We start from the raw sequence: 21,645 nt of genomic DNA, 5'->3' as shown, positions 1-21,645 counted from the left end.
CCCTGGTACCCACTACACAGCCATGGGTGGCTGAGCCCTTTATTAAAGGGGGACCCAGGAGCAAAGAGCCGGGTGGGAGCAGCTGCCGAGGGGGGCGATGGGGCAGTGGGAGGCAAAGGGGGTGATGGAGGGGGATGTAGCACCGTACCCAAGCACATCCTGGCCATGGGGGGTTCCAACAGCTCCCTGTGCTGGGAGGATGCTGGCATCCAGCTTGCAGGTCCCTGAGGAGGGATGCTCAGCAGCCCCAGCCTGTGGGCACTGAAGTGGGACCCCCTCGGGTGCCAGGACACGGTCAGATCAGGGTGTGACCGATGCCATTGAGGGGGGTCCAGGGTCTGATCCCCTCCCTGCAGCCTCGGCTCCTGGGGAAAGAACACGGCTCTGGGCTCCTGCCCTCTGCGGGGACTCGGCTTTAATCCCCGGGGGGGGGGCCGGGGCAGTCCTGGCCGTGGCCACCGCGTTAGTCCGTGCCGTTGGTGAACTGGCAGAGTTTGTTCTCCAGGTCGGAGATGCGCTTCTCGTGCGCTTGGACCGTCTCCTTCAGGGCACGGATCTCCTCCAGCACCTCCTGCAAGGCTGGCTGCTGCTGGGGGACACGCACAGGCTCACCGGGGAGCCCCTTCCAACCCCACTGCAGGCAGGGCAGAGCCCTGCCCCAACCTCCCCGTCCCCAGCACACTCACAGAGACGTTGGGGTCACAACCGGAGTGGCTGCGGCGGGGGCCGGGGGGGGGTTTGTTGTCCAGGATGTTCTTCTTGACCACCTTCAGCTCCCGGTTCTTGATGGGGACGTACCCATCCCGCAGCGAGATGAGGATGGGCTCCGCATCCTTCCCGGACAGCCACTCATCCGCCTCCAGCGCCGGCTCCGGGCCCGGCGTGTCGGGATACAGGTCATCCTGGAAGAGGTCTGACTGCGGGGCGAGGCAGACTGCAATGAGACAAGGCGTCCCCTCCTTACCCCCCCCATCTCCCCTGGGACCCAACGCACGCACCTTGCGCGGCACCGTCATGACGATGGGCTCGCACTTGCGCTCGTGCAGCTTGAAGAACCTGCGTGGGGCAGAGGCAGTCAGGGTCCAGACACCCCCCTGTGGCCCCTCCGGGTCCTCTGAGCCCCCCCCCCAAGCTCTTACCTGGCGATCTCACACTTGCTGACATCCAGCCCACGCTTGGGCATGAAGCCCATGCCCCGCTGCGGCTCCTTGCTGCTGTAGGTGTTCAGGTAGTGCACGTAGGGAGCCTCATCCGTGATCTCGAAGTACCGGATGCTGCTGTCACCCTGCGGGTGTGGGGACGGGTGTCAGCCAGCCCTGGCACCCCCACAGACAGGGGTGGCACCGGGGGGGTGCACCCCAGGGGGGTTTTACCTTGCCGCAGAGGTAGACGATGCTGGAGTCAGCGTCATAGAAGGGCAGCAGGACCCCGTTGCTTGTGTCCATCTCCTGCAGGGCGATCGGCTCCTCAAAGTTGTTCTGTGGGTCCGGAGCAGTGGGGGGTGAGTGGTGATCCCCAAACCCCCGACCGTGGTTAGTCACACATTAGGCACAGCACTCTGCGGGGACAGGGCTTGTCCCCCCCCACGGTACACACCCCCCGGCACACAGCTTGTCATGCCCCCCACCTCCAGCACACCCTGCCCTGCTCCTGCTTACCTGCGTGGCTGGGTGCATCCCAGCCTTGTGTTCCTACCCCCCCAGCACTCCTCGTTCCCCCATCCCCAGCACAGCACAGCACACTTGGGAACTTGGCATCTTTATGGGGGGGATGCAGCAGGCACCCCCCCCGGGGCGGGGAAGGGGGCGGAGGTTTGGGGGGGCCAAGTTCCCGGGGCAGCACTCCATGCGGCCTCGTTACCGGGTCCCACAAGCCCAGCTCCCGCTGGCTCATTCTGGTAAAGCCCGTGGTAAAGATGTGTCCTTCCCGAGTGAAGATGGCCCGCACGGGCCTCAGCCCTTCGTGGGGGGCAAACCTCTCCTGGGGGAAGGGGGAGAGAGTCAGCATGGGGCATGGGATAGGGGGAAAATGGGAGGGGGTCCGGATCTGTCCCCCTGAAGAGATGCTGAGTCCTGCTGCTGGGGAGTGCATGAAGCTCCTGGAGTGCATGTGCTGCTGGAGAGCATCCCTGGTACCCAGCGCATCCGTGGTACCCAGCGCATCCGTGGTACCCAGCGCATCCGTGGTACGCAGTGCATCCCTGGTACCCAGTGCATCTCTTGTACTTGGAGCATCCCTGCTAGCCGGAGCATCCCTGGTACCCAGAGCATCCCTAACACCCAGTGCATCCCCGGCTTGGCTGAGCTCCATAGTGTCCCCAGAGCGGTGCTGGCCAGGCAGGAGCTGCTGTCTCATACCAGGTCCCAGAGGGCCAGCTGCCGCTCGCTCATCTTGCTGAAGCCAGTGGTGAAGATCTTGCCATCGGCCATGAAGATGGCACGGATGGGGCGGACGCCGTCGTGGGGTTTGTCTTTCTCCTGCGCCGGCCGTTAGCGGGTTAAAACCAAACAGAGACGCGCGGTGCAGGGGGTTAGTAGGGTCAGGCAGGCACTGGGGGGGACCCCGCGGCAGGCTGGGGGACACAGTGGGGACACTCACCGCCACAACCTGCTGCTTGCGGGGGTCAATGATTCGGACCTTCTTGTCCTTGCAGGTGGTGACGAGGAGGCTGCCGTTGCGGTTCCAGCCCACGTTGTAGATGAGGTCGGTGTGGATGTCATCCAGCGCCAGCAGCATCTCCCCCGTGCCCACGTTCCACAGGATCACCAGGTTATCGCAGCCTGTGGAGGACCAATGGGGTAGACAACATCACCCCACAGACCCCCCTCTGTGCCCCCGCGGAGGTGACCTGGGGACCCCCTCGTACCTGCGCTGAGCAGCACGTTGCGGGCGGTGGGATGCCACGAGATGATGCTCACCCGCTTGGAGTGTCCCTCCAGCGTCACCACCGGCTCCGTGATGTTGCGCATGGGGACGTAGTCAGGGATCTGCCACACCTTGAAGTGGGGGGGACACGGGCAGCGGGGTGCAGGATGATGGGGATCACCCCACGCCTGAGCACTAAGCGGCTGAGGGCCTCGGAGCCAATTATCCTCATCCTTAATCCCGGCTCAGGCTGCAGGAGGGTGGCGATGGGACAACAGCAGCGCCTCCATCCCGCGGTGCATCCCTCGCAGTTGGGGTGCTGATGGGCACAGGGAAAGGGGAGCACCCCCAGTACCCCCCCCCCCCCCCAGCTATTCCTGGGTGCTGAGTCGCCGGTGCGGGTATATTTAGCACAAAGTGCTGCATCATGGAGAGAGCAGCCGCCGCCAGCGTGAACGCATGGCACCGCGGCTAAAAATAGGCCAGTGACACTTCGCAGGCAGCGGGACGGGGGGGGCGATGCCCTGCACGGCTCCCCCTGCGCCCACCGCCCCCCTCCCGCCCGGGGCAGCCCCTCACCATGACGGTGGTGTCCTCCGAGGCGCTGGCGATGACGTTGTCGTTGTGGGGGCACCAGTCGATGTCCAGCACGGGCGCCGTGTGCCCCGTCACCAGCGGGTGGTTCTTGTCCACCCGTCCCGTCTGCAAGGCCGAGGTGCCCGGGTGAGTACCCAGCAGTGGGGGGGTTATGGGGGGACGCTGCCAGGTGACCCCCCAAACCCCAGCCTGGCCACAACGTGGTGCTGTGGCACAACAGGGACATGCAGGGGGTCCAGAGCTTTGCCCCTGCCTTGAAGGGGGAAACTGAGGCACGCAGTGGGCATGGGCTCACTTAGCATGAGGCCCTTAATGGGACAGGGAGGGGATCGATGTGACCCGGGAGAGGTTGTTTTGTGTCCTCCTTGATGACAAGGAGACGTTGGGGACCCCCTCCAAGCCCCTCTGCTGGGGTGGGCAGCACAGACCCCCCCCCGCACTGGGATGCTCCCTGTGCATCGTGTGCTCCCAGGGAATTCCGGATGGGAAGAAAGCAGCCAGGGGTTTCCTGCATCCCCTTAGTTGCCCTGGGGACATCCCCCTTCCCCGATGCAAAGGATCAGCCCAGGCTGTCCATTCCCCAAGCACCCGCGAGAGGATGAAGATATTGGGGCGAAACTGGGCGACTCTGGGGCCACAGCAGCCCCGCAAAAGCAGAGCCCATCAGCGCATCCCCCCCAATCAGGGTTCAGTCCCCACCAGCCTCCCCGCTCACCTTGGCAAGGGGCAGGACGATGAAGGCCCCCCCCCCACCGGACTCCACGATGATGGCCACGAACTTGGGGTTGACGGCGCAGAAGGAGCTGTCACACGTCACCTTGGAGACGCGGATGTCCTCGTACATCTGGTCGGCCTTCACCGGCTGCCCAAACACGTGCCGGAACTTGCTCTGGCGCACCACGCGTCGGCTCATGGCTGGGGGGTGCAGGGTCAGGCCATGACCCCCCCTGGCACAGCAGGGAGGGGTTTTGGTGCCCTTATCCCCCTGATAAATCACCCCTATCCTGGGCACAGAGGGAAGCCTTGCACAGGGAGATGGCAGGGGATGGGGATGCAGGATGGTGTCTGATGTGGCCCTTATCCCATGCAGGGAGTGGGGACAGCCCTTGTGCAGCGGTGTGTGGGTGCCGCAAGCGCTGGAGATGGGCATCCTGTGGCCAGAGACACTTGATGGCTGGGCAGTGACGTGGTCATGCCATGATGTGATGGCTGGGCAATGATATGGTTGTGCCATGATGCGCTGCTGTGCCCTGTGGCTGTGCCATGTCCCAGGACCAGCACTGGGGTTGGCACATGGGCAGCCGCAGTAGAGAAATGGGGGCTGAGGAGAGCTGAGGGTGGACATGGAGGTGCCTTGCACCAGGTCACGGCTTGTCCCCTTGTGCCCCATTCTGCATCAGTGGCCCAAAGATACCTGGCTCGACACAGCAAGCAGAAGGGAGGCTGTGCACCCAGCATTGCTTATCCCATGCCTGCCCCACGGGCTCCTGCATGTGGCATCCATTCTGCATCCACAGCCCATTCCCCTGGCACCGACCCCGGCCAGGGCTGGACCTGGCACAGCCACGCAGCCCCGTGGGCACCCCGGGGGGCAGAGGAGCCCCCTGTGCTCACCATGGCCCCAGCGGGGCTCCCATCCCAGCCGGGCACGCTGCCACCATCACCCGTCTCTGTCCCAAGCCTCTGCTGCCCCTGGGACCTGCCGGAGGGTACTGAGCCCCTCAGGACCCCCGGAGCTGGGGCTCTGCAGCACCCACAAGCCACTGACCAGGGACTCCGCTGTGCTCTCTGGGGGCCTCAGCCATTGCCGGGGGCTGTATCCAGCCACCAAACCCCATCCAGGAGCACCAGGCACCACCGCTGCGGGCAAGATAGGAGCAGATTTGCTCCTCCATGACCCGGTCGGTGGCTTTTGGCCAGGGCACGTGCAGCACTGAGCCAAGCCGCGTCTGCCCGGTTCCCTGGATGTCCCCGAGGGCTCTTGTGGCCCTTCAGCATCATCCCCGGCCTGGCAGAATGGGCTGTGGGCTGGAGCCTGGCTACCAAGGGGGGCTGGACACTGGCACCGCTGCTGTCAGCCCCAGGGCCCCAGCCACGGTCCCCAGCCCTGGGGAGGGGTGAGTGGGCTCCGAGGGGACACCCTCTGGGTACTTTGCAGCACAGTGGGAGCAGAGCTTGGGGTGTAGGGACACAGGGAGGGGGGGATGGCCTGGCTGGCTGGGCAGAGGGCAGGCAGGGTGCGGGCAGGGTGCAGGCAGGGCATGGCGTGCAGAAAGGGTGCATGTGAGGAGCAGATGTGTAGGCAGAGTTGAGCAGGGTGCAGGCAGTGCAGAGGCTGCAGGCTGGGTGCAAGCAGAGTTGGCCAGGGTGCAGGCAGAGCTCAGTGGGGTGCAGGCAGAGTTCAGGCAGGGTGCTGGCAGCGCTGAACAAGGGTGCAGACGGGATACAAGCAGGCTGCTAACGCTCTGCAGGCAGGGTGCTCGCAGGCTGCAGGCACGGCAGCTGGATGGGGTGCAGGCAGGGTCGGATGGGGTGCTAGCAGCATGCAGGCGGGGTTCAGCCGGGATACAGGCAGGGTGCAGGCAGGGTGCATGCGGGATACAGGCAGGGTACAGCAGGGCAGCCCCGCTCCCCGCTCCCCGGCCGGGCCATTACGTTGCCACGATTGAATCCGCAGCGGCTGCTCGGGAACGACCAGAGGTCACTGTCCAAATATAGCCATCTCCTGCGGGGCGGCGGCGGGCGCCGCGGGGCCGGGGGCCGGGGTCCCTCCGCACCCCCCCTCCCGCCCCGCTCCCGGGCCCCGCCGCCCGGGCCCCGCTGCCCGCGCCCCGGCTCCCACCTGCGCTCCGCGGCTCCTGCGCGCTGCGGGCGCTGCGCCCCGCTCGGCTCCGCCCGGCCCGGCCCCGCTGCGCTCCCCCCCGCACACCACGGCCCGGCCCGGCCCGGCCCGGCCCCGCTCCGCCCGGCGCGGCTGCGCTCGGCTCCGCGCGGTGCCGCTGCCGCAGAGAACAGCTGAGCCGAGCCGGGCGCCGCGGCCGCCACAGCCCCCCCGCGGCGGGCACCGGGAGGTGGGGGGGGCCCGGCCCGGCCCCGCCTGTCCCCGCACCCCGCCCGGCCCCCGGCCCGGCCCCCTCCGGCCCCGAAAGCGGGGGGCCCGCACCCCCCCCCCCCCCGGCCCCCCCGGCGCGGTGCATGGGACCCTGCGCGCTGCGCTGCAGCGGGATGGGGATGGGAGAAGCCCCTTTGCCCTCTCTGCGTCTTCCTACAGCGCTCTGAGACCACGGTGGGGGGGTTCAGCCCCCAGCACTCTGCTTCCATCCCCCCGGGGTCACTTCAGCTCGGGGCTCAAGCGGGCACAGGGCTGACGGGCATCCCCGCATCCCTGCATTGGGTGCCCCCGCATCCTGCGGCCAGCACTGTCCCACCAAAGCCATGGCCGTGGGCTGGCCTCAGCCCCATGGGCTCATAACCTGCGAGCGAGGAGGCTGCAAGCCCATAGAGGTGATGAGCCCACATCAGCCCTGCATAACGGGATGGTTACAGGCACATTCAGAAACCAGATCTGGAATTTAGCAGAAGCCTGCCCCGCAGGGATGCCCTGGCCCAAGGGGATTAAGGGATTGTGGGGCTCGGGGACCGGTGGGAGGGGAGCTGCGGTTCCTGGAAAGGCAGCAAAGCCCTGGACCCTACAAGGGCACCGCGCGGAGCCAGGCAAGCATTGGCTGAGCCGGGCAGGAGGGGGCTGCTGGCAAAAAGGAAGGGAAAAGGTGACATCCCTGCTCGCCTGGCCAAAGGGGTGGCTGGGATGAGTGGGCTGCAGAGCCCCCCCTGCCCGCCCTGTCCCACCATGGCTCTGGCTCACTCTGCCCTTGGCCCCATGTCCTATATCCTCAGCTCCAAGCCACATCCCCAGGGAATGCAGGAAAGGGCCTGGGAGCCTCTCCCCAGCTGGTTATTTGGTGCTTGGATGCGGCTCAGCTCCTTGGCTGACCATGGCGGGCCTGGTCCAGAGCGCAGCTAAAACCTTGCACCTCCCTCTGAGCTTAAACCCCAGGAGCCTCCTACAGCTCCTCTGCCGGTGGCAGCGCGAGGGGGGATCGGCATTGTCCCGGGTTTTACACACGTAACCCACCCCCAGCATCTCCCCTGGGGCTGCAGCAAGGTCTGGAAGAGCATCTTGCTCGGGAGCACAGCTCTCAGTCCCTGCATGGATCACTTGCGACAGGATGGCTCCATCTACCCCTTCGGTAGGGGACATAAGAGAACAACCCGGTTCTGGCTCCCCAGCCCCTGTGCTGACAGCAGCACGGGGCCACTCCTTGCCCCCAGCCCCACAGAGGAGGCAGCAGGCCCATGTCATCTTCAAAATAAAACTTTATTTATTCGGTAACAAGAACATTGAATCCGCACATCAGTGCACGAGTTCACATTTAAAAACAGCTGAGCACATCGGTCATAAAGTCTTTAGGGGCAAAGGGGACGATCCCAGCCACCAAGGAAGATCCAGGAGGAGCAGACGGAAGCGCTCCCTGGTTTGCAACTCCACCACCAGCCATCCCCGGCGTGATCCCTACGCACCAGCACGGGCGTCACATCTCCATAAAGGAAAACAAAAGGCACTGGCACCTTCTTCCGTGCCAACAGAGATGTCTGCAGCGCGGGCGGGCTGTTAGCACCTCTGGCAGCACTGCAGGAGGGTGACCAAGAGCCTGGAGCCCTCCTGCACCAGGCCAGCGCCTGCCTCTGTCCCACACCAGCAAGGGTTCCGGGGGTCCCTCCCTTAGGGAGCAGCATGGGGGGGGTGCATGGAGCTGGGACCAGATTAAGGCAGGACGCACCGTGAGGGGAGCAGGGGACCCGCGGCGGGTATGGCTTCCTCCTGCTGCTGGGCTGGGAGAGCGCTTGGAGCCGGGAGCAGGAGCAGTGCCCCGGTGCCAATCCCCTCCTCCAGCAGCCGGGGCTGCGGGGGGGTCCCTTCCACCAGCCCTTGGCTGGCAAAGGGACACGGAGCTAATCCCTGCCCCATCACCCCCTGAGCCCCTCCTGCCACCGCGCTGGGACCGTGCCCCCAGGAAAGGTGTGAAAGGGGAAGGGATTTGTACAGGTCACAACTTCTCCAGCAGACCAGACACACACACACACACACACAGAGCACCGAGTGCAACAGAACAGTGTACAAACCAGGGTCACACACACGCTATCCGCTTGTGCAAGGCTCACACGTTACAGTACAGCCGGGGCGGGCAAGGGGAGGCGATGGCTGAGATATTGTACAGGAGTCAATGTAAACAACGCAGCGTCCTCCGAGAGGGCTTTGCAAGACCAAAAGAACAGTTGCTTTGTACAAAAATGCCCTTAAAACAACCCCTCTCTCCTAAAACCCCTCCATCAGCGAGGCTTGAGCTCCCCACGGTGCTTGGTGGGTCACAAGAAGCACTGAAAGGAAGCAGGAGTGAACCACCATGCATCCATGAGCCATCAGCATGGAGAAGGGACACAACTGTCCCCACGCAGAAACCTCTGATGCCAGGGGCTTGGTGGCTTCATTGCCCAGAGGCTGGAGAGCTGCATGGGACATGTACCTCCAGCCCCTTCCCCTTTCTGCCATCCAGGTCTGAGCCTCCAGCCCTCCAGAGCCTTCACAGCTCTGCAATGGAACCACCTTCTCCAACTCCCTCTTCCCAAGATTAAAACCACAGCGATGCTGGGGCAGAGCTGAGGACAAGGGGACAGCACCACACCTCCCTGCAGGGGCCTGTGCCCCTTGCCTGCTCTCCCCAGCTGAAGCACCCGGACAGCAGCAGAGTAGGGGCAGGAAGCAACGTTTCTGGTCTGCATGGAAGAGCCTTTCTATAGGGACTTTCTCCTGAGATGGAGCTGGGCAAAGAAACCAGATCCCCTTCCTCCTCCTCCCTTCTCAAGGGAACAAATGGCACACAGAGCTTTCCCCTCCCAAGCAGACCCTTGTCACCAGGACATGCAGCCAGCCAAGCACGCTGCTCCCTCCAACGCAGGGCAGGCCTGGTGGCAGCCTGTCTCTTGCAAGGAGCAGGCAGACATGTCCTTGGGGTCGGGAATGGTGGGCAGCGGGGTCTGGTGAGGTTTGTGGGGGAGGCAAGGCCTGGAATTGTCCTTCACAAGATGACATGAGCCACTTGGCCTTTCCTTTCGCCCAGCTCCGTAGCCAGCTGGAGCTGGCCAGGAGAAGCCAAATGTCTTTCCATGTCCCAAAGAAGCATCTGGGCTCCTGGGCCAGGGACTTGGGTGGCTTCTAGTGACCGAAATGGCCTGCAATGACGCGCTACGTGACCCAGGCTGGGCTACTTCGGGCTGTGCTCCAGCCTGCAGCTAGCACGGGTGACAGAGCCCAAGCTCCTTGGAGAGGAGGGATGAAGCACATGCTGCTGCTGGAGGAGACACACAGCCCCACGCTGTGGGAATGAGGGACAACCCCTGGGAGCTACAGGAGGGCAGAGAGGTGGGATCCTCACCTGTGGGGTTATGGACACCCTTTCCCCAGGGCAGACACATGCTGCTTCCCAATACTCCACAGCACTCTGGTGCTGTCCATTCCTCTCCAGCTCAAGCTGAGTTTGTCCCATCGGAGCCTGCAGCATCAGCACCGCTTTCTAGGCACAGCCTTTGCTGCTCCTCCCACAGCGTGTCCTCTCCATGCTGGGCTTTCAGCAGCTGGAGCCATTCTGCAGCTTCTCTCTGCTTTGCTCCTCCTCAGGGGGCAGATCTGGGCTAGAGCCAAGCACCAGCTCACACACAACCTCCTGCCACAGACCTTCCATGGGATTGGAAAGCTCTGGATCCCGTCTGCAAGCGTCTTCCTACAGCACACATACAAGTTGCTGGTATGCACGGCTGGAAATGAGGAGCTTTGGTTTAACCAAACTGCTTGGGAACTATTAAATCAGTTGCTGGAGGTTGGAGCAGACCCTTCAAACACGGGTTCTCCAGGGAAGCAAGAACCTGCAGAATGGCTCGGAGCAGCCCATGGCTTTCCACATCCAACTGGCACTTCTGAAACCCAGCTTCCAGCAGGAGGGAAAGGGGCAGATGCAGACTATCCCCCTCCTGATAGGGGTGATGCGGGTTCACACAGGACCGGAGGAGAAGGGACACATTTGGCAAAGGCTAGCATGGAGGCTCACTTCTGGAAAGGGGAGACAGGTTTCAGTGTCAAACCCACTCCCATTTCTGGGCAGATTACAATGAACAGCACTGAGTTTGAGTAAGATGGGTTTGTTTTCCAGTTTACAGAATGCAGTCTTGCCCTTTTTAAAAAAACAGAAAACCACATGGAAATGACCAAAAAAAAAAAAAAAACCCAAACAACTCTATAAATACCATATATACAATTTAGCCAAAAAAATAAAAGGAAAAAGAATCCAGAAAAGCTCATCCCTCCAGGTGTTGGGAGTGACAGCAGAGAGGACAAAGCTTTGCATTCAGTAGGGGCAACGCATCATGTAACAATAGGTTTGGGAGTGCCCAGAAGTGCCCGTGAGCAGAAGGGAGAGGAAAACTCAGGCAGCATGAGACAAGAAGGAGGCAGAGGGGAGGCAGCAGGAGAGCAGGGAACAGATGATATGGCCATGAACTTGGAAGGCCCACAGCAGTATTCAAGTAATGGGAGGGTTTAAACCCTAAAAAGGTGTTTGTTTTAAAAGAACACTCTGGCTTTGGGGGGGGGTCTCCTCCTCTCACACAATGGTTTGGGGCAGTTGAGAGCTTGGAGTTCATGGAGGAGCTCTGCATGACCTGCACCAGGAGGTGAGCACTGATCTGATCTCTGGGGTTTTTGGAGCCCATCCATCAGGATTTACCCACATGCTCCCTTTAAGGATGCACCAGCTGAACCGAGCCCGGGGGGGTTGTCCTGTAGCAGCTTTGTGAGTGATCTGCCAGCATCGTGGAGTTCCAGTTTGCAGAAGTACAAGAAAGGCCAAACAAAGGGACCTTGGCACAAAGCCTTCACATTTATGGGGGCTCTGACCCCAACAACTGCCCAGCACCGTTTCAAAGCATGGGGAAAATTCAAGTGAGGAGTTCGGATCTGGTTCTAAGCACAACCCCACCTTGCCGAAGCAAGCCAACATCCACCTTCACGTGACAGAAGTGTTCTTTTAAAACAAAGTACAAATAACAAAAAAAAAAAAGGACATTTGAGGTTATCTGAGTTGAAAAAAACTTAAAAAACCCAAACAGTCCTGCAGTCAGAGTCACACACAGAAGAACCAACCCACACCTACATGCGCCAGGAACAGTAAAATGACAATATATATATATAAAATTAACCAATAAAGTGCATGTTCCTTATATTACACCTGCCCCTTGGGTGAACGCAACGCCATGGGTTGTGTGGAGAAATCCCAGCCGAGGGCTCAGGATCACATTGTGTTGTAGAGGGGATTGGTTGTCCGCTTTTTATCATTGGTCTTTTTGAGCTTCCTCAGAGGGTGAGTTCTCCCGTGCTGCTGCCGTGGCGCGACAGCCAGGCCTCGAGCTGGGGACAAGGAGTCCAGGACCTGCGCCTGGAGCAGTGGAGGACCCTCCTCGGAGCTAGTCCACGTTGGATCCGTGCTGGAAAACAAGCTCTGCTGGCTGGAGCCGCACTCTTTGGCGTACTGAGCTAGCGGCCTCTCCACAGGCTTGCTCTGGGCAATGCACTCGGTTGTTCTGAGCTGCTCCACAAAATGCTTAGCAGGCTCCGGGGAGGAAAGGCGATGCTTTCCACATGAATCCCTCTCCAACCTCCCCCCACGAAAGCCTCGACCCAGGGCAACGCAGGTGAGAAGCACCGGGTTGGCATCGGAGGAGGCTGACTCCCTCTCAGACAAGTCATCCTTGGAGAGGTCCAGGCAGTCCAGTTTGGCCAAGGACGCCGAGCGTTTCATGTGGGATGGTGTGGTGAGCCCCGCGTGCCGGATCCGAGCCTCTATCTCCTTCGCTCGCTGCTTGACCAGCCCAGGGCTGTTGCTGCGCTCCTCCACGCTGTGGCTGCTGGAGCTGTGGGAGAGGCCGTAACACAGGAAGGAGATGTCCAGAAGGTCCATGCTTTCATCACGTTGGCTGGTGAAGTCCTCACCGCTCAGCTGCCTCGAGGTGCTGGCACCTCCCCTACAGAGAGGTCTGTCCCTGAATGGGAGAGCTGCATCTCCCTCCATGCCACACGGCGTGACCGGCTCGTCATCGGTACCCGTGCTCTGCTCAGTGACACCTTCCAGGTGAATTACACAGGGGTGAGAAGAGTGATCTGGGCTGGCTGAAGGTGTAGAGGCCACCTGGGAGGGAGAAGCAGCACCGAGGTGAGCAGGTAACCCACCACCATCCTCACTGGGGCTGCCCACAGTGCAGGTGACCTGCTTGTGTACCGCGTGCTCCAGTGAGAGGTTTACCAGCGTCGGAGCTCGGGGACAGGTTGAGCACAAGGAAGGGTTCAAGTTTTCATCTAAAGAGGGGAGGGCTGTGATCAGCCCGCCCTGCTCACAGCTTGCATTGGGGCGCTCCGCAGACTTGACCATGGGAGTGTATTCAATGATTTCAATTCTCTTTGGGAGGAGGGAGGGCAGGGCTGGCTCCTCCGTCCCATCGAATGAGACCACTGTCCTGCGCTGCTGTGCCATTCCCTCCTGCCCCAGGCTGGGCTCTGCAGGCAGACGTTCCAGTGCAGGCAGGTGCCTGCCCACAGGCAGCTCTGCTCCAGGAGGCAGCGGCAGCTCCTCATTGCCTGGAGCCCGTCCTTTGTCACCCTCCGGAGCCAGCTCCAGGGGTGGCTCCTCGCTCTTTCCCCGCAGCAGGAGCTCGGCAGCAGGAGAGTCGTTCCTGGAGTTCTTGCGGGTGGGTAAGATGCAGACTGGGGATGTGTGCTGGTGCTCCTGCTCCTGCCTCAAGCGCTCCTCAAACTCCAGGGTGGCTCGTCGGACAGAGCCAGGGCACCACTTGGGCTCAGGGTTCATGGAGCTGCGAGGCTCCTGCTGCTCCCCTCCAGAGCTGCTTTCCTCCAGGTCTAATCTACCAGAAGATGGCTGCAGGGAGGGGGCAGCTTCTTGCTCAGCTTGCACAGGGTCCTTCTCCTTCTCCTGGTGTCCAGCACAGGTTCCTTCGCTCTGTTCCACCCTTTCCGATGCCCAAATCGCCTCCACTGGCAGGTCATGCACCGTGTTCCTCTTTGGTGTGTGGGTGAGGTTGGCTGAACCTTCTTTCTGTTGGGCAGGTCCTGCTCCCTGGTTGATTGACTCAATCTCTGTGATGATCTCCTTCACAGAAATGGCATTTTCCGAGTGGGATCTGGTGAGATGGCCTGTGCTGGCCAGCTCGGGCACCTCCTGCAACACAGAAACAGTACAATTACAAAGTGGATCAGCTGCGCTGACACATAGCAAATGGCAGCAGCTTAAAGGAAATGGGGGTGCACGTTCCCAAAGGAACAAGAAGTGCATGTGCTAGTGTGTGGGGATAGATTACAAGTGCCACGATGACTAATGAAGCATTATTGTCTCTGGGGGCTGCATTCAAGATAGGATTCCAGGCTGGATTTTTACCTAGATTGAAATTCAAGGACTTCTTGTTTAATTGCCCTGAATTCCAGGGGAATTTAGCTTTTTTTTTTTTTTTAATAAATAAAAGTCCACTTAACAAAATAAAACTATTCCTAATGCTTCTAAAGGCACAGTTTTGAACTGAAAACTGTGAAAGATTCTGTTCATGTAGGGGAGTGAACAGAAGTACAGGATAAAGAATGAAACCTGGTTTCCTGGAAGAAAATGGAAAGAGGCTCCTGCATCCACATGGATGCTCCTGCCAAATCAGTAGAGAGAGTGCTGGCCTATTATATTTGGAAGAGTCTTATTGCCTCACATGGAGATGGAAGAGATTCAAGCACGCAGCGTGGAATTTAAATAAGAGAGGCTCCCAGAAAACGATGGCCCCAGACATCATCAATCCCTGCGAGAGCCCGGGAGGATGGAAAGCAATTATAAGGGAAAAGTACCTCAATTCAGAGGTTACTAAATTTTGTCAGGATCATATCTCTACCCAGGAGAGAAGTGAGCCATGACACGCCTGATCCCATCGCTCTAGGCCTGGACAGGCTCATTCTCTTCCTCCAGCAGTGGAAGTTCTGCATCTGCCTTGATTTACCATCCCATTGCTGGCACTTCCCAACCAGGGGAAGGTGCAAGTTTTATGCCATTCTTTGGTGGATTTCTCAAGTCGAGATAAATACCCACACTGGTTCAGGACGTTGAACTTTGGATTCAACCTATCTGATGCAAACCTCAAAAGTAAGTTTCTCATGAGCACAGCACAGCAGGTCAAGGTTGACTCAGCCAGTGCCCTGCCTCTGCCAGCAAGCAGATGTTTAAGGAAAAAGCACAGGAAAGGCCAAGTATCTAAAAGTGAAGAAGAAGGAAGCATCTAACAATGCCTCCCCAGTGGGCACCCTGCTCGGTGAGAGTCAGAATTAGGCAATGCCCTGTCCACGGCAAGAGAACCAGGTTTGAGCGGCAGTTTCCTAGGAAAAACAAGCAAGTTATTTTAACCTTTTGCTGTTCTTCATCTGTGGAAGAGTCATCTGATGCCTGAGGAGAGTTTCCAGAGCTGTTCCTTCGAGTATCTGCACCCCCATCCACAGCAGGCGGCACTTCCAGCACAGGCGCCCTGGAGACTCCATTCCTTCCACTCCCTTGCTCCTCCATCCTGGAATGGGAGCTAGTGCGTGACCGGCTCTCCTGGGAGAGCTCCACAAATTTCTCCAAAGCACTGAAGAAATCAATCCTGTCTGTACTTAGCCCTGTCACCACGGGCTGGGGATTCTGTTGGAGACTTGGGGAATTTTGATTTGGGGATAGGGGAAAGTCTTTTAAGCACGAAGTGAATTCTTCCATGGGAACCAAGTGCACATTCATATCAGGTTTAAGGGCATCTTTTTCCAGGTCGTCCACTGTCAAATCAGGGAACTCTGTTATTTCCAAAGGGTGCTGGAGTTGCATTAAGGCCTCAGAAGCACGGCAGTTATCAGGGGGAACAGAGTCGACACAACATCCTGCCGTGCAGCCGTTGATACTGTTCAGGTTCAGCTTGTCCTCCATCTGCTCGGCATGGAAGTCTCGACACGTAAACTCTAAGTGGATCCTTCTCTCCTTCACACACACCTCCTCGATCATGTTGGCATCCTCTGAGAGCTGCTGCTCCCCGTCTAGCTCAGCTGAGTAGATGGGAGACATCGGCTGCTGGTTGTCATTGGTCTTTGCCTCTGAGATCTGGTCGGCTGAGGTGGTGATCTCCTTTTTGTTCAGCTCCAGTCCAGACTTGCAGATGGGCTCATGATGGTCGGAGAGGTCACTGTCCGAGTGCGAGCGCCACAGTTTATTGTGCCGCTGTTTGCTGTGGGGAGGAAAAGGAAGGAAGACATTGAGTAGTGTCTTCATGTACCAGAGCCAGACCCACCTTGTTGTAAGAGGATGAAGCCTACATGAAGAATCATGCCAAATACTAGAGTCATTGACCACAACTGCTTCACTTAAACAGGTCAGGGTCAAACCCACTGCTGGAGAAGTTTATCCAATAACAAGCCACATGCCCCTGCAGTATTTTATCAGTCTATTCAACAAACAATGTTTAACTGACTACAGAATTTGGTCCTCCCTCAACCAGAAAGCACTTTTTGCTATAGCAGTCAATGATGACCAAAGAGAGAGGGTCTCTAGCCCTGGATGTGAGTGGATGGTGGACATAGAATGAAGTCAAATTTCCTTTGTGGCTCTTTCTTTGAACAGCTTCAGCGATCAATAACTGGGCTCTGGTAACCAAGAGGGTAGGGTGGGAGGGTGGGGTGAGAGGATGTGGGTGTGTGTGAAACAGAAGACATCCTCAACAGTCAACAAGCCTGCCTTTCACAGGAAGGAAGCTCAAGAGTTCTCCAGCTCTTGGAAAGTCCCCTTAGGAAGGTCTAAGCAGTCACAAAGCCAAGCAGCATTGCAACATCTTCCTTATCCCTACCTGCCAAAAAACCCAGCCCGTGGCCCTGGGCTTACAGAGAGCAAGAGAGGCAAATTCTGACAGTGAAACCATGCCTGCAAGGGCTTCGCTGAATGACCACAGCCAGAGGGCTGTGCTTCCACCGATTGCCCCTAGGAGGAGAGCAGATACCACAGAAAGGTGTTGGATCAGCAGGAGACCTTGGAAAACCTCTTTAGTCCCTTGCTAGTGCAAGAGCAGGCGCTCCCAGACACATCCATCGGCTGCAGTGAGTTAATTAACAGATGCCACTGAACTAATTACAATGCACTGGTTTGGTTGTGGGTGCCCAACAGCTAAGGAAAATAATCTACTGCAGATTTGGCTTTCCAACCCCATAATGAGCCACAACCTTCATGTATGACACAGGTCAGGATCAGGGCCTTTCAGAGAAGAGAAGAATCAAGACGAGAGGCCAAAAGGCATTGCTCTGGGGTGCACGTGCTCTGTCTCTAATGGGTTTTGGATCACAGTCTGACACTGGCAGCAGAACCAGACTTTTCCATGAGGCAGGTTGCTGCTGAGGCTCTGCCTGGGATGCTAAAGGCTTCCCATGTCTCTGCTTATGTAATGTGGGGAGAAGCTCTTGATGTTTTCTGAGGGCACTTCCTACCCTGGTGTTTCAGTGCTCACATCCAGCTGCACATCTGATTTTGAAAGTCAAAACTACCCTCACACATGAGCAAACCCAACTTGCCCGGCACAGCCTTGATCCGAGAATCAAAACACATGTAAACAACCACTGGGAGAGGTGCATTGTATCAGCTTTCAATCTCACACTTCCTCCACTCTCACAACCTGCGAGATGTGCTAAAAGCAGGAGAACAAGAGCCCGCATCCCTTCCAAGAGCCCACTGCCACCTCTTCACCTTCCTGGGCAGCATTCCCAGTGCTGGGGAGAACATCCAATGGCACAAAGTCTCGGGCAGCACTGGGGCTGCCCAGCTTGAGGTCACACCAGCCTTGGACCAGGCTTCCCCCCCCACCCCAGGCTGCAGCCAGCTCTCCAGACTCTGGTATAACATTACTGCTGTTGATTTACAAGTTGCACAAGGAATAGAAGATCCCAAACACTGTTTTCCTGTAACTTACCCATAACTAATAAAAGCAACAGGGCTGGCTCTGCCTTTCTGTGGCTATCACCAGATAGGAAGGGACAGTTTAACTAACCTCAGGAAGTATGACAGTCCCAAAGAGCAAAACACGCTTGCTGTTGTGACTAAAAAGCAGGCAGGGGGTTTTCATTTTACAGCTGGAAAACATATCCCAGTTGCTACAACCCCAACACAAAACCGTAACCAGATAGCATGAGCACATGGCTGCCCTCACATACCATCCCCCTGAAACTGGAGCAGTCACATGAGTGTGGATCTGTTGGGTTTTTGTTTTTTACCTGTCCTGGAATACAGCAGCAATAAACAAGGCAGGCAGAGAGCAGAGGGCAAAGCTCAATAACATAAAGAAAGCGGGGAAGAAAAAAGGCAGTTTGGAGCTGAGAAAGGAACCACACAAACACAGACTCCTTCTGCAGCACAGGAAGGCCATTCCTTGCTTCAGTGAAACTTCATTTACTACGGGCTTTTCAGTCCTACCCACACAGGTGCAATGCACTGCTCTTGCATTTTTTAAAGCCTCACAACTCATCCTCTTTGTGCTGTTCTATGGGGACTGGCAGCGTAGGTCAGGAGCAGTGATGTGCTCAAGCGGGACAGGAGCCACAACACCAGATAAATGATGGCAGCAAGAGAAGATTTACCTCCTGAAAGATACATTACTGGAAGACAGGGGAAGAAAAGTCCTTAACCAAAATGTTTGTAGAGGGTGGCTCTGCAGGTGTGCCACCAACCACCAGTGTGACATTACCTAAGCCAACTGCAGGGCTGAAGGTGCGATATACCAGCTGCTACCAGCCCAGGGCTCCTTGCAGGTGTTCACCAACCTGTTGCAAAGGAGGTTGATGTGGTTTTCAGCTCTGAAAAGCTTCTTTTCCTTCATCTGGCCTATCCCAGTGAGATTGCCCAGTCTGCTCAGCGCTACATAGCACACCACACTGGTCAGGTCACCTCTAGCGCAGAGTTAAGCACTGACCTTTATTAACTGGTGCCAGCAGCACGTTTGGTGTCACACAAGGCACCAAAGGCAGGTGTGGTATCTGTCTCTAAGGGTTACAGTCCAGAAGAGCATAGGTATTTCTTGAAATATCTATTCTACTGTGATCTATCCTGAGACTGAGTATTACCTGGTTTTTGCAAGAGGATAGTACAGACTCAAAGGGACAAGACCAAGCAGAGGACAGAGGTGACAACTATACCCTAAAGAAAGAACGTGACTGCCTGAGCTGCTGTAAAGAGTAGCATAAGGCAGAAACCTTTCAAGAGCACCATGCAGCTACGAAGTAATTACTCTGGTCAAAACATGCCCAGAGCATGTGGCAGGAGGCTCAACTGGGGTAGTTCTGCTTGCTTCAGATCTGCTCCCCCGCAAAGCACACCAGGATCCTAAACAGAACACTGTAATCTGGTGAACACAGAGTATCACTACCTCCTTCCAGCTGATCACATGAACACATTGCTTAATGCAGCTTGCAAGTGGATTTCTCAGAAACATGCAATATTTGTGTCTTTTGCTAATCAGGTGATAGGCTTGGGCTTACAACACACTTGCCCAGCTCCACACCAGGCTCAGGACTCCATGCAGGAATAAACACCGCTGTTGCAATGCACAGAACATCCTGTCCCCTCCCCTAACACCAACACTTACCGAAGTGATCTAAATAAAACCAGACCAGCTGCTGAGGAGAGGCATGCTCAACAGGGAACTGTAAGGCTGAGATGGAGACAAAGCGAGTTCCCTGCCAAGTGATGTTACAAGCAATAGGAACACCATTTATCTCTGCTGGAGGCTGAACAGCTTTGAATGCTGCATTCAGATGGTAGATCACAGGATGCTACTCTCCAAAAAAGTCAGCCATCCTAGAAGCCAAAGAGCCTCCTAAAAGCTCTTTATTACACCCATTTTCCCAGGCTCAGCTGAGATAACCCATGAAAACAAAGTGCTATCCTTCCCAAGACAATGAGGAGCTCATAATGCAGCAAGGGAAGTTCTAATTAAAATAATGGAGCCAATCACTTATGCCTTAACACAGGTAATCAGGGTCATTCCTTCCACTCACCTGGCCAGCAGGATCCCTTGGTATTCCTCCAGCTGCCGCATAAAGCTGGGGTTGGGCTTGGTGACTGTGCGCCGTTCCTTCACATAATCGTACGCCCTGTCCAGGTTCCAGCCGTATTCCTTCATGGCATAGGCGATCACCGTGGATGCCGAGCGGCTCACTCCCATCTTGCAGTGCACCAGGCACTTGGAACCATTTTTCCTGAGGTGGAAGAAAGACAAAAAGAGGATCATTAAATAGAAAACATGGCCCCTGAGAAGCTTAAGAAAATAGCAACTTCTTTACCGGAGCATTATCAAACATATTTTCAACGCTGTGGCCACAGTTGGAAGTCTGGGATGTGATCTGATAATCCAATTTACAAACTGGAGCAAGACACACAAAGAAAGTGAAGAACAGGGTCTTAATATTCTTAACAGATTTTGTCACAACAGCTCTTCTGAAGCTTTTATCACACACGGACAAACATCAGTTGTTTGCAGATTCATGAAGACTGCTAAAGACTAGTATGACACCCTTGAACTTAGCCCCAGTGGCCTATGGGTATTAAGCAGTATTCCAAATGAAAAGGGCATCCATATATCACGCAAATGTGGCGTCACAGTGCTTAAGTACTTCAGGGAATACAGTGACACCACCTCAAATAAAGTAAGTCTCAAGCCATACTCAAACAAGGCAGCTTGTAAAGGCTATGAGAAATTGCAAGCACCAGCTATGGTTAAGAGATGACAGACTTCTATAATGGTAATAATACTCTAAAGGAAACATATGCCAATCTGCTTTCTGACCAGTTTTCCCTTAGGAAGGCTGCTGAATTAACTGGAGACAGCTCATGTAACTGGGATGCAGTTCTCTGCAGTAAAAAGGCCCAACTTTCAGCACCTGCTATCAGATTACTCACTATAACTGACAGCTCAGAGAGCTACACAGGCACTTACTCCTGTTAAAGGGAAGAGTTTACTCTGGAGCTTTACACTACAAGAAATCACTTCCAGACTGTGGGCTTCATCATACAACCTCACAGTGCAGGGAACAGCTTAAGTTTGGTTTTGGCTTAGAAGGTTTTGCTTCTCACTTTTGTTAAGCCCCGCTCTATTTGTTACTGCCCTTTCCTCCCTCCAGCACCTCTCCAGATCCATTGCATTTCCTAAGCAGCAGGCAAACTGTTAGCTCTGCAGTACAGGAATTACCCATTCCACTGATTGCCTGGACTGCAACTGGGCAGAAACCCCTCACTAGTCCTACCTGCTCCTTGTACAAGCACCTACAAGAATGAAAATGTGTTGAAGGCAACTCTTAGCCAGAAACTACAAAGTGAAAATGCTGTGATGCCGCGTATGCAAGGAAAAGTAGTTAAGAAAATCAGTACGAAAATATAAAACACTTAATATACATCTTCTAAATGTGTTTGTTCTGCTCTGAAAAGACTTACTTTGCCTTGGAGATGAATTTGTAGGTGTCATTCCAGTAAGCCAGAAGATCTGTTGCTTCTTCATCATACACCCGAATATTATGGTATTCAAAGAGCCCAGGGAAGAAGTTATCTATTTCGCGAGTCACATTCAAGATATACCTCACCCTGCATGGAAACAGAGAGCAGATGAAAATGCAGAATGTGCAGAACAGCAAGTTCAGAGAGAGCTCACAGCTGCCACGCAACAGCCTTGCCTTGCGAGTGGCAAAACTCACAGCATTTGAAGTTGTAGTCTTGCACACACCTCCTTGGAAACCAGGGCTCAATGCAAGGAAGCAGCAGCTCATACAGACAAAAGGTTTGGCTGAGCAATTTCGAGCCTAGCCTCTGATAAAGAGGCTTCCGCCCATGCTGGATAGAAACTTCCTTTACAGCATGTCAGGTTGCACACTGCTTGCCCACCTAAATTAGCAACACTTGTGTCACAGGAGCTCCTGTACAGCCTGTTCAGTTCGTGTTTGGACACTTTCTCAAAGCCCCTTTGTGAATCTCTCTCCTGCTGCAC

The 21,645-nt window shown here is 56.6% G+C and overlaps 2 protein-coding genes across 10 annotated transcripts in view; both read right to left on the bottom strand.

Moving 5' to 3' along the window:
• Positions 1-25: 25 nt before the first annotated feature.
• CORO6 (coronin 6) lies at positions 26-6,392 on the bottom strand. 7 transcript variants are annotated; one of them, XM_065694536.1, is made up of 12 exons: positions 6,305-6,392; positions 4,178-4,377; positions 3,445-3,567; positions 2,867-2,996; positions 2,599-2,780; positions 2,358-2,477; positions 1,861-1,980; positions 1,374-1,478; positions 1,140-1,285; positions 999-1,056; positions 687-917; positions 26-586 (listed from the first exon to the last, which is right to left on the bottom strand). In XM_065694536.1, the coding sequence occupies exons 2-12, from the start codon at positions 4,373-4,375 to the stop codon at positions 464-466; spliced, it is 1,536 nt and encodes a 511-aa protein (XP_065550608.1). In that variant the 5' UTR covers positions 4,376-4,377; positions 6,305-6,392; the 3' UTR covers positions 26-463. The 7 variants fall into 7 exon arrangements, with proteins under 7 accessions (XP_065550608.1, XP_065550603.1, XP_065550605.1 ...); XM_065694531.1 differs by lacking the exon at positions 1,861-1,980 and having other exon boundaries at positions 26-589; XM_065694533.1 differs by lacking the exon at positions 1,861-1,980.
• A 1,429-nt stretch (positions 6,393-7,821) lies between these two features.
• SSH2 (slingshot protein phosphatase 2) overlaps positions 7,822-21,645 on the bottom strand; it is a 92,057-nt gene continuing 78,233 nt past the window's right edge. For all 3 annotated transcript variants that reach the window (XM_065694844.1, XM_065694845.1, XM_065694846.1), the window contains 4 exons: positions 21,099-21,245; positions 19,667-19,867; positions 15,018-15,861; positions 7,822-13,802 (listed from right to left, as the gene is read on the bottom strand). In XM_065694844.1, coding sequence (XP_065550916.1) covers positions 11,865-13,802; positions 15,018-15,861; positions 19,667-19,867; positions 21,099-21,245 — 3,130 coding nt within the window. In that variant the 3' untranslated portion in view covers positions 7,822-11,864. The remainder of the gene's footprint in view (positions 13,803-15,017; positions 15,862-19,666; positions 19,868-21,098; positions 21,246-21,645) is intronic.

This window comes from Lathamus discolor, chromosome 14, assembly GCF_037157495.1.
Source record: "Lathamus discolor isolate bLatDis1 chromosome 14, bLatDis1.hap1, whole genome shotgun sequence".
In the NCBI taxonomy this organism is placed as follows: Eukaryota; Metazoa; Chordata; class Aves; order Psittaciformes; family Psittacidae; genus Lathamus; species Lathamus discolor.
The sequence above is the reverse complement of the archived record's forward strand: the minus strand, read 5'-3'. Positions and strand labels throughout refer to the sequence as shown.